The sequence below is a fragment of the Periplaneta americana genome, chromosome 6 (assembly GCF_040183065.1).
Source record: "Periplaneta americana isolate PAMFEO1 chromosome 6, P.americana_PAMFEO1_priV1, whole genome shotgun sequence".
NCBI classification, from domain to species: Eukaryota; Metazoa; Arthropoda; class Insecta; order Blattodea; family Blattidae; genus Periplaneta; species Periplaneta americana.
Genome location: NC_091122.1, coordinates 16,383,466 through 16,401,530, shown reverse-complemented (window position 1 = coordinate 16,401,530; position 18,065 = coordinate 16,383,466). Strand labels below are relative to the sequence as shown.

The 18,065-nt window shown below is 35.2% G+C and overlaps 1 protein-coding gene across 1 annotated transcript; it reads left to right on the top strand.

Annotated features, from left to right (window-relative positions):
* The first annotated feature begins 608 nt into the window (after positions 1 to 608).
* Mob4 (MOB kinase activator 4) lies at positions 609 to 8,585 on the top strand. The gene is made up of 5 exons (XM_069827609.1): positions 609 to 923; positions 1,123 to 1,286; positions 3,208 to 3,417; positions 5,154 to 5,265; positions 7,736 to 8,585. Exons 1-5 carry the CDS (start codon positions 831 to 833, stop codon positions 7,853 to 7,855), a joined length of 699 nt encoding a protein of 232 aa, XP_069683710.1. The 5' UTR covers positions 609 to 830; the 3' UTR covers positions 7,856 to 8,585.
* The last annotated feature ends 9,480 nt before the right edge of the window (positions 8,586 to 18,065 follow it).

Genomic DNA, 18,065 nt, shown 5'->3' with positions numbered 1-18,065 from the left:
GTCGTTTACAGCAACGCTGGTAATTGCATCAATGATGACGAGGACTGAACTTGCAAGGTATGTGCTACAGTACGTTATTTTTCTTTTCCTTCTGACTGTACGGAGATACAGTAGCATGTTGACGTCGTCTGTTTACTTTTAAAACCTGTTGAGCCAATGGTCTGAATGAAAAAAATTTAACATATAGTAAATGTGCACCTACATTCAACGATAAGTCATCCCGCATCCACTGTCTATTTATTATGCATATTTATAACATTAATTTACATTTTTTTAATTGATTAGGATGCCAATATTTTTACATCCAAGATTTGGACGGCTATCAATATGATGATACTACTGAAAAACTAATCCTACGTTTAGGCCAGTCACTAGAAAAGCAATGTTCCCACATGAATTATACCATTCGTTTGAAATAAAAAGGTCCCTGAACGTAATTTGTGTTAGCACCGGAGTTTGGACGAGAAGATGTAAAGTAATGTCTTTCCATTTAAACTCACGATCCAATGCTGCGCTTGCCCTGTCGCTCAGCAGTTCAAAATTCGGCCTCAAGAAGCGTTGATGTGCTTCAAGTCAATAATTCTCCTCAGTCCAGCGAGGTGATCTGTACCCACCTCAGCCGGGACACGGTGGGGAAGTAAGTTGTATACATTAGTAAAATTGGTCTTTACACTCACCCTTATTCCGCATCTAACGATGAAAACATCAACAATAACAATCAGTATGTTAACCAGGGAGCAAAGTATTCTTGTCACACTATAGACAGTTGCGCAGATAATTCTATCGTACGGCTACTGTTTTTCGGAAGTGTTTCTACATTTTCACACCAGATGTCAGGTCTTGAAAAAGTGATTTTGGCAACCATGAAGATGGCCGATGGCTCTACTATTTTGAGAAGAAACCGGCCAGGAACTAAAGCAAAGGTAAATAAAAAGATATTTAACATGCGACATTATAATTATAGGTACACTAGTATCGAATAGTAACATTACTTAGTGCACGAAGGAATGTATTAATGTGAAGCAGAGCGTTCGCAAGTTCTGGTCTGCTGTGCTGTCAATTAGTGATGAACGTTCGATCTCTCAATATTCATCGAATATAAATAAGAACTGTGTTTCTCAGGATTTTAGTCGCTGGCCTGATGAACCTTTCGAGGAGATGGACAGTACACTAGCTGTACAGCAATATATACAACAACAAATTCGACGTGAACCAGCAAACATTGATGTTATATTAACTCCACCAGATGCACAAGATGAGGGAGTATGGAAATACGAACATCTCAGGTAAAAGAAAACCTAAACTGTGCTTTAACAGATTATTATAAAAAGTGTTTTGCTATACACTGGAATGTTTTGCGACACTTGAAGGAGTTATCATGTGAGGTTAGGTAGTGTTGTATAAATAAGCATACAGTAGTAGACGTCAGATTGTTGACTAACGTAAGTTTATAGTGAGGAAATGTCAACAGCACGTATAGTTGTAACAATTGGAACGATGCTGCAATTATTATTCGAAACAACACATAAATGTAGTGATGTTATTTTAGAAGGAGATGTTCATTACTAAATGAACTGCCTTTGACGTAGTTATGTTTTCATGACGCATATATTAGATAGTATGTTTCGCCAGTAAATAAGCTAGTATGAAATAGTTTCTTCTGCAGAATTAGAAATAAACATTTTTTTTTTCCTTTTATTTCTGTGATTTTCGTTCTGGTTGGTTCAGATGTTGTGTTCACAACTTTAGGCAGCTAAATAATAGATTTTCTCCTAATAATAAACACCGGTAGAGAAAGTATTAATGTTGCTGAAAGATAATAAGTTATGCGTATTAATGCTTTCATTATGAAAGAAAGTGCATGACAGCTGTCAGTCAAGGAAGAGACGAAAGGTGGAATATGAATTGCTGTGAAAACATAAAAAAACAAACGTTGCAACATTTAAATTAATTTAATTTATATGTAATAAATATGAAGCAAAGAAAGAACGTTTGTGTATAATGTTATGAAACTCCGCCTATCGTGATTGAAGTATTCAGTATTCACAGAGTTGATCTGACTTGTCTTTATGCCTTGAAAGCATTGTACCGTCAGAAAAAAACCAGAGTAGGTTAACGAACGAAAATGAAAGAGATACAAAGGGCACGGGTCTGAATGTTGTTAATTTTAATTCGTTACCAATAGGTCTAGTATGAATAATTCTGTTTGGTTAAATGTTTAAAAAAATGTAAACTAAAAATGTCGCCACATTTTTAAGTAAGATGCGCGTATTATGAATACACAGAATGATTTTTAAGGCGTTTTTAGCCGTCTGTATATCTATATAGAAGAGGATTCATGTGCTGTCATCTGCCAAAAGAACACAGCTTCAGGTTGTAGCATATGTGTTCCTGCTATGATAAGTCATTGTTTCCCATTGGCTTCACTAGAGATTTAAAGTTTGAAATAACGTCGTCATAGAAATACACAAAAATATGTTAATTCGGATTATGTAGTGAATTAGGTACTGTAGTTTTAGCTATTATATTGAAGTACAGACGGTAAAAGTGTTCTAATCAAATCGTATTTATCTCTAAAGATTCTTCTGTAGTATTTGTTACGTAAGTTCGCGGGATCTAACCCTGCCTAGACCAGAAATTTTAAGGGCAATAAACATCCCCTTTGGAAGAGAAAGCTTAGCAGACCCTGTAACATTTTTCACAAATGCAAGGGCTGCATGCAAAATTTACCAACATTTCTCGCACACGTCAGAATTTAATCTGAATAGTCATCATTCTCTCCTGTAATCCTTTCATCAGAGCATGAATTCTTAAAAGCTCTACCATCGGGCCTACTAGCAGTGTATAGAAAGCTCGTATTTACTTGTATGTGAAGGTGTCAGCAACTGACCAGAAAACTGTATTATGATCAAAATAATTACAGCCTTATTTATTTATATTTGAGACAGTTACGTAGATTAATTTGAAAGATTGGAAAATATTTAGTAAATACACACACACACTGTACATGTGTGTGTGAAAGTAGAAACATATGATTAACAACCAATACAATATGTTCTCGTAGTTATTCTAAGACATTTTAAAGAAATCGTAGTGCGTCAGTATGTAATTTGGCCAATACATATTATCTATATAGGCGTGATATATTTTTCTTTTCTCTTAATTGCCTTAAAGTTGTCATCACTAATAAAAATGCCTTTTGTCTAGGCAATTCTGTATGGAATTGAATGGCCTGGCGGTGCGACTTCAAGGGGAATGTCACCCAGAAACCTGCACCCAGATGACGGCAACAGAACAATGGATATTCCTCTGTGCAGCACACAAAACACCCAAAGAATGTCCGGCTATTGACTACACACGGCACACACTAGATGGAGCAGCTTGCTTATTAAACAGCAATAAATATTTTCCTAGCAGGTTACAATCCAAATAAGTAACTCTGTAATTTAAGGTTGTTAGCATGATGTGAAGAAAATAGCTCTGTACAGCCTGTAAAAATGTAACAAGATATGTGAGAAGGGAACAGAAGAGAGAAGTGAGAGAGATTGAGTGTAAATGTGTGCAAGATTTGAGACTCAGCATTGTTTCAGTGTGTTGTTCGATTTTAGGATCTTTATACCATGTTACGGATGTAGAGATATCCGACTTTTCAGAGCCGTGTATTGGTTCCATCATTGGAGAAGGCACAGAAAGTTAAAATCTTATCTCTTGGACTCATTAACAAGAGCTACTTTCCAGGACTGGACTCAACAGATAAATTCTCCATTCCCCTGTATTCCCTGATGGAGGCGATAAGTAGTCCCAGAATAGTGAATATCTCCATATCCATGACATGCTGCAGAGTCACTAAAATTTCGCATCACTCTGAATTATTTTAATTAATTAAATTACGGGATTTTGGCTATGCACTTTCAAAAACTAGACTATGTGTCACAATTTCACTTAAAAGCAAAACAACTCCAAACAGCATTGAAAAATGTGAATGAAAATATATTTTGTCTAATTATAAATAAGATGTCCCACCTATCAGTATACAATTTACGCATTTAAGTTCCAATTTATCGTTTGGCAAGGGAGTAACGTTTTTGTTGAGAGTTTATATTAACCTCTCCTTGGAATTAAAATTTATGAATTTATTAGGAAAAATATCGCTACGATCATGAGTAAACTTCGTAAATGCACTTTATGCGTTTGCCTGTTGATCTGCAGTTGTGTTCGGACATAGGTTCGATTCCCGCTTGAGCTGATAACCTGGTTGGATTTTTGCTCAGGGTTTTCCCCAATCGTAAGGGATTTGTCAGGTAATCTATGAATCTTGCCAAATACTATCTTGCTATCACCAATCCCATCGACGCTAAATAATCTAGTAGTTGATACAGCATCGTCAAATAACCAAGTAAAAACATATATGTATATATATATATATATATATATATATATATATATATATATAGACACACACACACCATCTAGATTGAAAAACACCAATTAATCGACTATGAAAATTTCATAACTGTAGATTGATTTTTTAAGTCAAATGGAAAAAGGAAATCTCGTAACTCCTGCATAGACTTTATATGTGAAAACTCGTTCCTTCTGTAAACTTTCAGTTTTTGGAGTTAGAGGTTTACTTGTGATGGTAGTGATATGCTTGTAAACACAGACAGCAAAAGGTTAACTGTGCACCTAACGCATTATCAATGCAGTAACGTGCACAGAGGACTGACTGACTGATTTCGTTTCATTGTGACAATGAGTGCATTGTTGTGGAGTAGACAGGGGAAAGAAGGAAAAAGATTGGATGGTTGTGGACCTGTCTGGAGTCACATAGACCACGATTAGTATATAAACACCAAAGAGGGGAAGTTTTATCCTACATAATATAGGTGCAAAATTAATTTTTGCTCTCCCTGTGGTTATTGCAAGTGTAACAGAATTGACAAAATATTTGCATTAAGAGAGAAATTACTTAACAATGTAAAGCTACCTCACAAAGCAGCGAAAAATATCAACAGTGAATGCTCTTGCCTAAGCAGCAAGGAAGATACAATTTGTGCTTTTTTTTTTGTCTTAATATTTCAATGATTAGGGCACGTACCGATTTTAGCATTGTGTCTGCACATTTATTTATAAATTTGTGTTTCATTTTACAGAGTGAGTATTAAAGAGTCATCAGTGGCAAAGCTGGGATCAGTTTGTCGGAGAGTGTATCGAATCTTTTCACACGCATATTTTCACCACCGATCAATATTTGATGAATTTGAGGTAATATTAGAAGTACTGTATGAATTTCTATAATTGCATGAAACGTTTATGGTGTTCGTGGTTGTTATTGTGAGCATGGTTGAGATTGTAAGGATATTAAAATTTGGTATCTCTTTTCATTTCTGTCATTATACTTCCTGCACTTAAATTTAACAACACAGAGCCTTCTCATTAATTACTTCATAATTTCTTCCTCATAAGTCTCGAGACAACAATGCATTTCATAGTAGAAACAACTCGTACTTCAATATGACGTCAATGTGTTCTTTGAAATTGTAATGAATATAGTAATAATGTCATTACAGAGAACAGGAGCCATTTGGAAATTACTATCACAATTAAGTACTTTAGATGTTAAATTAACTATTTCTGCCGTTATACTCAAGGCATTTATTAATTACACACTTCTGTGTATGAATAATAATTTTTTATTGAATTTATTGAAGTTTAATATTTCGTTAAGCTTGTATATTTACGTTAAATCAATCTTCTTAATGTATCCAGCTGTTTGCTGACAACATAAAGTCCACTATAGTCCACTGTAGTCTTTTCAGTTCTTATTTTTCATGAGAAATGAGGGGTATTTTGATTGGTGTTCATTGTAGATGCCTGTTGCTAGTAGCCAGAGTTGGAGTGCAGTCAATATATACTGCAGAGCTGTGTATATTTACGTTAAACAATGAATCCATGATGATATCACATTCATATATGTTTTATCATGGTTTGACTAGATTCGAAACTAACTTATTTGAAATACATCATGATTTTAGCCATCCAAGACATACTGTAATTAATGACGTCACCATATTAATAGAAAATGTGAACAGATTTTTCTAATGTCAACTGCATAATAACATAATTAATCTAACGTAACAGTAGCAGTGATCAGTGAAAAATGTAACAAGATATTGTTTCATAAAGTTTGCAACGGAAGGTGAGCAGGACAAGAATCTAGTAAGCAGGAAATATTTGAGTGACCCGTCTTTCACAATATCCTCACATAGAATTTATTATTATTATTATTATTATTATTATTATTATTATTACTACTACTACTACTACTACTATTACTGCGTTGTGGTCTAAGGCATCATGTCTGGACTCACGTTATGGAATGAGCACTGGTTCAATTCTCACTGGGGATGAAATTTTCTCATGAAACTACATGTTAATCTCCACACTGGTTAAGGGGAGAGGATGGTATTTTTTTAACTTTTTTCCTATTTGGTGTAAAATATTCATTGTTTGTATGTAGAGAGCTCATACCTATAGCAACTCAACCAAATATAAATATTTAAAAAAAGAATTATTTGGGGCCCAAATTTGAAAAAAATGTACCCAATGCAGTATTGTACTAAAAACGATATATCTAAACCGTTTTTTGCAATGTATTTGAAAAAGCATGTTTTACATACTGTCTGTAACAGAATTTTGATATTAGTCCCTACGTTTGTAAAATAAACAATTGAAATTTAATAACAATTTTCAGATTTCTTTTCTTGCAAACCAACGGACATATTTTTAAAAGTCCACACCTGTGGAGTAACGGTTAGCACGTCTAGCCGCGAAACCAGGTGGCCCGGGTTCGATTCCCGGTCGGGGCAAGTCACCTGGTTGAGGTTTTTTCCGGGGTTTTCCCTCAACCCAATATCAGCAAATGCTGGGTAACTTTCGGTGTTGGACCCCGGAATCATTTCACTGGCATTATCACCTTCATCTCATTCAGACGCTAAATAACCTAAGCTGTTGATAAACCGTCGTAAAATAACCTACTAAAATAAAATATTTTTAAAATGAAATCAATTAACAAAATTCTGTTACAGAGGAAAGTTTCCTAATAGTCTAAAGAGTGTGTTTTCTAAATTTCATGCCTGTAACTTTAATAGTTCAGAAATTATATCCATTTTTGTATGGCAATGTAGCAAAGAAAGTGAAGTTACCGGAAACCGATAAAAGGGGGCATGTGATTTCAAAATCCATAGTGCAGGAAGTTTAAAAATGACGTCTCGACATCTGATAAGGGCACAAATACCCACCAAATGTTATGCAATGCATTTCACACATATCAAAGAGTATTTTAAAGAAAAAAAAATTTGTTTTTGAAAATTTAATTTACCGGAAACAACAATGAAAATGGGCGAGTGATTTAAAAATCCATAACGCAGGAAGTTTAAAAATGGCGACTCAACATCCGATAAGGGTACAAATACCCACAAAATGTTATCCTATGCATTCCACGCATATCACAGAGTATTTTAAAGTAATTTTTTTTTTTTTAATTTACTCATTTTTCACCAAAAAATAACATCCTCTCCCCTTAAATGATCATTCACATCTGGTAAAGCATGTGGCTGTGATGCCAGCAACTGGCCTTAGCCCTTCATGGCCTGGTGGGCAATGGGTCACTACTATTACTACTGCTACAGTTATATCGGAGTTGAGTATTTACGTCATGTAATTCTTTTTCCAGAACGAAACATACCTGTGTCGTCGGTTCACAGCTTTTGTCACCAAGTACAACCTCATGTCCAAGGACAACCTCATCGTGCCCATCATGGAGGAGGAGGGGTCTGGAGAGACAGACGCCTAGGCACCAACCAGCGGGATTCTGGAAGTATTCCTGTCCATTCTTGCGACCCCGAGGGGCAAATCCATTAAGCACTAACCATCTACGAAGCAAGTAAACAGGATAGTGCCATTGAAAACGAGGTGAAGTGACACTGGTCCCCAACGTGATCCTGCTACACCTCACAAAAACCCCACGACAGTTACTTTCAAAATACCAAATGTGTAAAGATTTAACAACACCAGGAACCCATCCCACCATGTCTGTTTTGAATGTGCTGTTCCATCATTTGTAGTCAAGTGATACAGGTTTTAAAAACCTGAAGTTCTGAGAAATATGATGGATGTATTAATGGATTTTACCCCAAAACAAATGAATGTCAAAGTGGGGGGTACAAAAATCAGTAATCATATTTTATCCTTTTGAAAACCCATTTATAATCTGTATCTTCAGAAGGATTCAACAGGTCATTTGAAGAAGCACTGGAAGAGACAACAACAACAACAACAACAACGGTTCCGCAGCCATAATGAAAGGAAAACAACAAATTGGGCCATTATTTTTTTCATCCACCCCCCCTCCAGAAGACCCCAAGTTTCAAAGAATAATAATAATAAAAAAATTATAATTTAGTGAAAGAATGAATTTGTATTGTGTGGACATTAACCGTGAATGTACTGCTGAGGAGGCATAGTACAATATTTAATTTTAAATGCCACAATACTATATATATATAAATATATAATTTATCAAACTCGATTTTATATAGATCTGTTCACGGAGCCCCTGATTACTTATATAGTTATTTAAACACTGCCTGGAATTTAAATTAATAAACAATGATAAATAACTATGTCAATAAAAACAACTATCTATGGAATTTCGGTGCTTTGTGTTATAATAAAAGGACTGCTCTCACAGCCCCTGTGAAGGGGGGGAAAGAGAACGTTCCAGATCATAACCTGTCTCTTCTATTGCAGAAAAATGAGTGGTATGCATCAGAACCCGTAACATTATGCTAAGAAGTAAAATTATGCATTAAGTTTCTTTTACATGAACTCTAGTTTTGCTATGTAGTAGGGCTTACATACTAAACAACAGTATTCTTGGAGAAGGAACCTTCAGGTGAATTTATTTTCTCGTCATAGAATGCTAAAGCTTTATGGACATAATTGTAAATACTAAAATTCTTAGTATATTTATGTTTGGGGGCCTACGTGGCTAATTTTTTGCCAACAGCAAGAGTTTGTATGAACGTACTTTATGCATACAGATCACAGCTCTAATACAAGAACTGAAGTAAAAGCATTTGCTACTGTTTTTATGCATACCACCCATTGTCCATTTGTATTGTCACAACTCTCTTGCAGAACAGAAGCACACAATTCATACATCTGTAAGGGTGTATGAAGAAAGTTTTTTCTCTTAGAAATTGAAATATTTTTTATATCTGATTACAAGTATATTAAATCTTGCCTATCTGGCGTGTGATTACACAGCAGTGAGATTATACAGAGTGGAAGTGATACAACTGTGCAGATTGAAGGGGCAGTAGAATACATTAAAATAAAAAAAAAAAACCTAGTATGCATTTCGTATTTGAGTGCATGATTAATTAGAAAATTGGGCTGAAAGTTTGTGTCATTTGGCAACAGCACTTTGCCAGCTCACTTAAGAAAAAAAACACACGCATTGTCTGAATAGCAGCATTCCATACCATAGTTACTGCAGTAGCATTGCCAGACTTTCTAACGGTAGGAATTAATTATATATGTGTTAAACATTTTATTTAATTTAAAAGGCTGCAAAACGGTATTTGTCGAATACAGGGGGGAGAGCCATTAATCCTTCCCATTGAAGGCTTTAAGGAACCAACCTGGACAAATACCCAGTGTCCCATCCCTACCTTCCCGTGGTGCAGCTGTTAGTAAGCATAATTTTACAAGCTGAACTAAAGGGAGGGGCTACTCATCAATTAGCACTGGTCAGCTTGATGAGTTAATGACTGAATTTGGTATAATTTTCCTCTATTCAATACCTAATTCCCGCTTTACCCTTTCCTATCCAGTCCTCTGACTGAACTCTTACTTTCTTCGACCCCGACGGCATTAGAGCATTCGAGGCCTAGGGGTTCATTTCCCTTTCCTTCCTCCTCTTTCCACTTTTCTGTTCCTAATGCTGACCTGCTATGGCACTAAAATCGTCCTCCAGTGGCTTAAGGAGGCAAAGCTGGTGATCAACAAGATCTCCCAGCTAGGTCCAATGGACCCGTCGACCAACAGCAGGTGTGGTCCTCCAGACATTCTGGAAGTTGTGTGTGAATGAAGTAGCCACCAAAACATTGAAATATGGTGTTCACTTAAATCGGCTACAACTTGCCACTTTCACTCCAAAATGAAATGAGTACCATTAAAGTAAAATATCTTTGAAAAATACTGGAGTGCAAGAGGTCAAATGACTTTATTGTCAAATGCCTGGCATTAGAAAACAACAACAACATTTAATTTGCAAGAAAACAGTTCATGAAAAGCTGCAAAGGGATAAACAATTCCTTATCGATTTCTCTAATGATAAGAGTAAAAATCAGAACTGTACAGGTAGTACTTACCAAGTAAAACAGTGTTAACATTTAGGAGAAAAAAAAAAATTTTTTTTTAAGTATTCATTTGGAACTAATATGGTATTAGAATATTTGTTGTACTCTATTCCAGGAATTAGGTGTTAAAACCTGCACAGTTACAACTTTCACCATGTATGGTTGGGACCTATTCCACAGAAGGCAGTACTTCGCAAGAAAGCTTGTAACACAAGTTAGAGAACTGTTTCTTAAATTCATACACATGCAATCTTTTACTATCTCATTTATATGAAGAGAGAAGTATTTTGTGCTGAAAAAGTATTCGATTTTGGCAGAAATACATGTTTTCAAAATTCCTAACACCGAAAAAGTGGTTTTGGGCCATTTCTGTTTTCAGCAATTTTTTCTAAATTATTTGACAGATTTTATTCACATTCGGTATCTTAATCAGTTTCTCCCACATGATATAATAAGCAAAAAAACTGTTAGTACACAATGGTAATTTATTCTAAATTGGAATACGTAAGTTTCTTCATGACTTTTTATGTCAATCTGTGACGCATCAGCCCTAAACAGAAGCCAAGGCCTACCAGTCAACCATCTTCACATCCCCTTTCCTGCCTACAGTAGGATCAGTATGGAGGTAACATGTGATTAGTTCATTGATCCCCCACCCCAGCTACTGAAGCTGGTTTGCTAGACAGGATTACACTACGCATTGTAGCTCAAATGAAATGATACAGTTCATGTCGAAAGAAAATTTGTTTCTTGAGAGAAAATGTTTATAGTAGAGTCTTGATTATCCAGATCTCCCCCCCCCCCCCCCCGTAGTAATGTATGTATATACTGGGTGTTCATTTCAAAGTGTGTCATGACGTCACTGTTGTTGGGTCACCAATTTGAAGCGAGTTTCAGTTTATATGTTAGAGAAGTTGCCTATTATTTAAGGCGTTCTTCAATCTGAACTTGAGAACGTGTACGGTATAACTTGAACGTCGTAGCAACAGATGGCGGTCTGTACAGTCTGTGTGCTACCATAACCTCTTTCGAACTGTGTTTTGCGCCGGCAAGTCGTACGCAGGGTATTTGTTATCATCGGTTGCATACGGTAACATTCCACAACACAAATCAAATGCTCCGTGTCCATGTTGACCGTCGAAGTTAATGTCAACAAATACGTAATCGTCTTAACCCTCTCCCCATATCCCGACAGTACGTATTTCCAAACAGTTCACATTCCTGCCACTACCGGCGTTACCGTACGTATCGGCACGTACTCTTCAGAATGAACGCCGTACTTGCTAGCCAACTTCTCTGCCTCTTAGATTATACACCTGAGCTGCGGAAGTGTAGGAAGATTGAATTCTCTAGGCTCATCAGCTAGCCACATGACGGCATACAGCGAGCCAAGACACATTTTGAACTGAACACCCAGTACAGTACTGAACAGTAACAAAGTTTTTTAAAGTCAATTACATACTGTACTGTATTATGAATAAAAACTCGTATGTACATGTAAGTAACAGTAATTGCTGTGAAAATATTTATTAAATCTACATACTTAGACTTCAACAAACAAATTTGATAACACAATCTCAAGGGAAAAAATGGAACTCTCTGCATCACAATCCACAGTTAATTCCCGACACAGTTAGTTCCCGATTTACCACAAAAATCGTCTGTAGCTGCATTTAGATTGGTAACAGGCCATGATTGTTTGGCCAAACACCTGCGTAGAATTGGAATATATCAGTCCCCTAACTGCCCATTGTGCAACTCAAACCAAGAAATGGATTCGGAACACCTCAAAATCTGTGCTTCAGTGGCTGACCATGATAATATCTTTGAAAAATATTTGAGTGCAAGAGGTCAAATGACTTTATTGTCAAATGCCTGGCATTAGAAAAGAACAACATGTGAGTAACATCTTTCTACATTACTGGGTCCAGCCTTTATCCCTTTAAGATTACAGGATAAAAAAACCACATAGTGCTCTCACCCTCCGCATTATCCAGCCTGCCCTCGGCCTGTATAATCAGGACTCAACTGTACATTATTTCTACTCTGACAAAGTCTACATTTTTCCCTTTTTTGCCTCTGGGATGGGAAATTCAACACAAAAGGCCACCTGATGTGCAGGTAAGATGATATGAGATTTTTTTTTTTTTTTTTTTTGTCTTTGTGAATTAGATTTTTAAGTGAGTAGTGGAAAAAGGACAAATACCATAATGTAGGCATGTCATACATTTCTATTGTTGCCCATCCTATATTCATGAAAAACAAAGGTATGAATCAGCAACAATTCAGAAATTAAAAAAAACATTGTTATGTAGGTCGTGTGCAGCACATAAGATGTACAGTGATATAGGAAATGACCAGCAGCAGAAATGAGTTTTACACACCTGCTGTAATAGAATAGTTATAGTGATATAATTTCTGAGAATGATAACGAGCCAGTGCAGTTTTGAAGCTTTATCACAAATATTTCAATGATTAAGGCAGCTTCTTGCATTAATAATTTTATATATACAAGGTGGAACAAAAGTCGCTTTCCCCAAACACTTTCTTACATTTAATTACATTAGTCTCTAAACACACACCTTCAACTCAAACAGCAGAAATAACTAAAATGCTCTCTCAATTAATATCACTCAATAAAAGAATTGTATTCCAATGGATACCATCCCATTGTGGAATCCTGGGAAACGAGAATGCGGATGCTTTAGCAAAGAAGGGCAGCACTGCTACTTACAGACCTGTTACTAAATCTACGTATTACTCTGTGAAGAGATTTATTAAATCTACATACTTAGACTTCAACAAACAAAATTTGATAACTCATCTCCCAAGGGAAAAAATGGAAAACACTGCATCATAATCCACAGTTAATTCCCGATTTACCATGAAAATCGTCTGTAGCTGCATTTAGATTGGCAACAGGCCATGATTGTTTGGCCAAACACCTGCATAGAATTGGAATATATCAGTCCCCTAACTGCCCATTGTGCAACTCAAACCAAGAAATGGATTCGGAACGCCTCAAAATCTGTGCTTCAGTGGCTGGCCATGATAATATCTTTGAAAAATATTGGAGTGCAAGAGGTCAAATGACTTTATTGTCAAACGCCTGGCATTAGAAAACAACAACAACATATTGGAGAAAAAGACTTTTTACCTATCTTGTATATAACTTCTGTAAAAAGCATCTCATTTGGAACTTTATCATACTTATCTATCTTATAGTTTACTAACTATTTAAACATGTATTTAATATTCGTTGAAGGAGGAATTTTTTTTTTACTCATATTCGTTTGTTTAGTAAATGCTCATATGTTATGTAAGACTACATAATCCCATGTGTCAGCCTTTGTATTAGGTTTGTAAAATAGTCATTACTGGTGACGAACATGAATAGAGGTGTGATTTTTTTGTACTAACGAAAAACGCGAAATGTTTGAAAACTTAATTGTATTCGCAAAAAAAAAAAAAAAAAAAAAAAAAACCACAAATTTCTGGAAGGTAGTCTGAAAAATGAAGAAAATCCCATGACATTTAATGATTTCAATAAAATAGTCTCAATCACGGAATTAGTACTTGAAAACTTTTTTTTCTCACAAAATATTCATGAAAACAGGTAATTCTTACACAAAGAATGAAAAAAATTTAATTTGGCCGTCTTCTGAAGTTTTGTGTCAGCTGTACAACGAAGATCCTACATCTTTGCAGAGACCATAGAGTTCGCATACTAGTTGTAGTGTATAAGACCTTTGAATCAGACAAAAGGTCAAACATCGATAGTGAGAGAGAATTTTTGACATATAAAGATATTTATCTGGTTGACGAGTTTGTATGTCATGTTCAAATGTTGAAGTATTCTCAGCCTTTATATTCAAGAACAATATAATTAAGTGCTGAAAACTGGTATAAGATTTTCTGCTTGGGATCAGATTGAACTCGCTCGCTTGTGGATTGGTCAGAGTACTTTTCAATACTTTTTAAATAAGATGGTAAGCAATGATTGGAAATAGATCTACTTTTCAAGAAAAAGTTTATTTATGTACTTTAATGTTGATAATACTGGAAGCATCGGACAATTTGTTACAATTAAAATTAGTAACTGGATTTCTACATGTTATATAGGCCTTCATAATATCCACATCAACACTAAACTTAGAGAATTAGGATTATTTATACACTGTACAATAATTCATCCATGGACATGTTAAACATTCTTCTCACTCAAGAGCAGCTTTCTTTTCTCTCGAGGAAAGATCCACTCAACCCACAAGAATCAAGAGCTGTCTTCCACAGGACACACTACTAAATTCTTCATCCGATGAGCACATAATTTCATAAATTCATCAAATAATTGTTTGCAAACAATCTTTTTTTCTGTCATAGAGGGACCTATAAATTGGCTGACCTCCTTCTTATTATTTAATTATTATGTTATTTCTTTTCTCATAAATCCGCATAGTGCTACAGCGCTGAACAATCAAAATCTATAAAAAAGAAAAAAAAAAAAAAATATATATATATATACTGTACATATAATATTAATGTTATATGCTGTATTGTAAATTTTTCACGAAATATTAACCCAAAATTTCCATATTTCCACGAAATATCCATTAAAATAGTTATAAAAATAAGCACCGAAATAGAGGTAAAAATATCACAATATCCCATCCCTAGTCACAATCTTCGCAGTGGAATACAGGATGAAACCCGTCACCATTGCAGAGATGAGATTTATGTGTTATGCAGCAGGTTACATACAATGGGACAACAAAAAAAGTATGAAGACATAATGAAAAAACTGAAAATGGAACCTGTACTACCATACTGTCCTCTGATTGAGGTTCTAGCAGATATGTACATCTATTATCAGGCCATCTCACTTGACAATATCTGTCAGAGGAAGAAAATTGTTTGTATGCATTTGAAGTGGAATATGTAGCTAATCGGCGATGTATGCATCGGAGGGGGAAAGGAACTGGTCACCCTAACCCATTATCTCCTGGCCTAGTTGCCCCATAAGTAGTGCTTTCTTGGTATCACTTGTGAGGTTGAGACCTGTCTTTGACAGTTGACTAAACAACAACTGTCATACATAGAAATATACAGAAAGAACTAAAAAGATTATATCAATAGAACGAAGTCCAGATCAAATTTGAACGACCTGATATATGTAAATTTGTGGTGTTAGGGATAGTGTTGCAGTTTAAAAAATAACAATTAATTCCAAAAAGTGTAAGTAGAAAACAAACGTAGCTTTTTCAAGACAATACCACGCCGAGAAAGATATAGAGAAACAGTCGTGATCTTACAAGACAGAATGATATAAAAATCGCTTTGTTATGGTGACGTTTGCCTCTAGAATTGAAAAGATAAAAGGTTTGTTCCCTAAACAACTTGCAGAATTTTTGTTACGCTGTTGATATACTAGACATCATGCAGGAGAAAAGCATACATATCTGGTTGACATCAGTATTCCAGCGATTTTAAATACAGCACACAGGAAGAGGCGGATATATGGTAGTGGAAATCAAGGATATACGGAGGAAGCAGGACCAAGGTAGGGTTGTACCAATCTCGTCAACAATCACTGGAATAACACCAGAATAATAATTGTTCTCAATACACAAAACACTGAAGACTTCATTATACAGGATAATAGGTAAATGAGATCAAATACTGACAGGTGACACATAAAATAAATAATAATTTAAAAATTCCTTCTCTTTTCTTATTCTTAATACTTCGTCCAGTATTTAGCAGTATATATCTATCTAGTATGTTTTCCAAACGAATACATTTCAATGTCTGCAAGATCAGACAGAAAGAGGTAGTGCCTTCTGCCTTCTAAGGACTTTACATGAATCAATCGCTCTACAATCATTTAAATGAAAGTCCCTTAACTACTACATCACAGAAATATTTCCTTTGTTTACGTGTTATTTTTTACTTTCCAAATTATAACAAAATTTGATAACTCAATCCCAAGGGAAAAAATGGAACTCTCTGCATCAAAATGCACAGTTAATTCCCGATTTACCACGAAAATCGTCTGTAGCTGCATTTAGATTGGCAACAGGCCATGATTGTTTGGCCAAACACCTGCATAGAATTGGAATATATCAGTCCCCTAACTGCCCATTGTGCAACTCAAACCAAGAAATGGATTCGGAACATCTTAAAATCTGTGCTTCAGTGGCTAGTCATGATAATATCTTTGAAAAATATTGGAGTGCAAGAGGTCAAATGACTTTATTGTCAAATGCCTGGCATTAGAAAACAACAACAACAACTTTCCAAATTACTGAATTGTAAAAACTGTTCTTTATTTTCAGTTATTGTTTCCTGTGCCAAAGATTGTGTTTGTTCAAGTCTAAGTATGTAGATTTAATAAATCTTTTCACAGAGTAATACGGAAATTTAGTAACAGGTCTGTAAGTAGCAGTGCTGCCCTTCTTTATTTAATGGCACTGTATCAAGTAAAGGATTATTTGGATGGAGTTATGGAACAACAGACTAACCAGTAATTCTGTAAAAATGAGATTTTGGTGTCATTTCTAGGCAAATAGTTGAACTACTTATCTTTCAAAAGTACTTATTTATCATTCTCAACAGTGGAGTTTCAGTTCTTGCTCACTTGCTTTTCTATATTTTGTATTTTGGAACAACAGACCAACACATAGTTTGTCATTGCAAAATTTACATCATATTTCTTATAATGGTAAAAAAAGTCCTGTTTGAGTATGAAAGAATCAGAAAGTTGAACAAAATTGATACTATGAATTTATAATTAAATACAACTAGATACTCCAAACAATTATCAATACCATCTTTTGCAATTCAAAAAATCAACACCCAAATTCTTGAAGATTCCCTATAGATTATACGATTTCATTTATACGTCTCAGAAGGTCTTAAATAAAGATATGCCATATGCTAATCTTAATTAAAATCATTTATTTATAAATTTAATTGTAAGATTATCTTTCAAGATTTTATTTTATAATTGATGTTGTTTAGTCAACTGTCCAAAGACAGGTCTGAACCTCACAAGTGATACCAACAGGGCACCACATATAAGGCAACTAAGCCAGGAGATAAGCCATTGCATACATCGCCGACTAGCTACATATTACACTAATCAGACTTCAGATGTATACAAACAATTGTTCTTCCTCTGACACAGATCGTCAAGTGAAGTGTACTATCTGATAATTAATAGATGTACAGTCTTAGGAAAAAGTTTTGTCCCACAGATACTTTGTAAGTCCCAGAAAGGAGGCAGTGCGCATTATCAGAGGATGAGTAACCTGGTTCACAAGAGGACTAGTTGAGGTAATAAAATTAGTTTTGTTTCGTTGTATGTCTGATAATGCGCACTGCCTCCTTCCCGGGACTTACTGTATAAAGTACCTGTGTGACAAAACTTTTTTCTAAGACTGTACACATCAGCCAGAACCTCAATCAGAGGTATGAGTGACATTAACAGTGCTTAATTATTAAATTATTACATTTTATTTTTATAAAAAAAAAAAAAACAAACAAATGCCCTGGAAATGTACGAAAACTTGCCCAGACATGTTCAAACATTTTTAACAAGAGCCAGAACAGGTCACATTGTCACACAATTGTACCTAC

Bases quoted from the DNA above. Each gene is read 5' to 3' on its own strand.
- Mob4 (XM_069827609.1), top strand. From the start codon at position 831: ATGTCAGGTCTTGAAAAAGTGATTTTGGCAACCATGAAGATGGCCGAT. The intron at 1,287-3,207 runs GTAAAAGAAAAC...CCTTTTGTCTAG, and splicing joins TGGAAATACGAACATCTCAG to GCAATTCTGTATGGAATTGA. The intron at 5,266-7,735 runs GTAATATTAGAA...TTCTTTTTCCAG, and splicing joins CAATATTTGATGAATTTGAG to AACGAAACATACCTGTGTCG.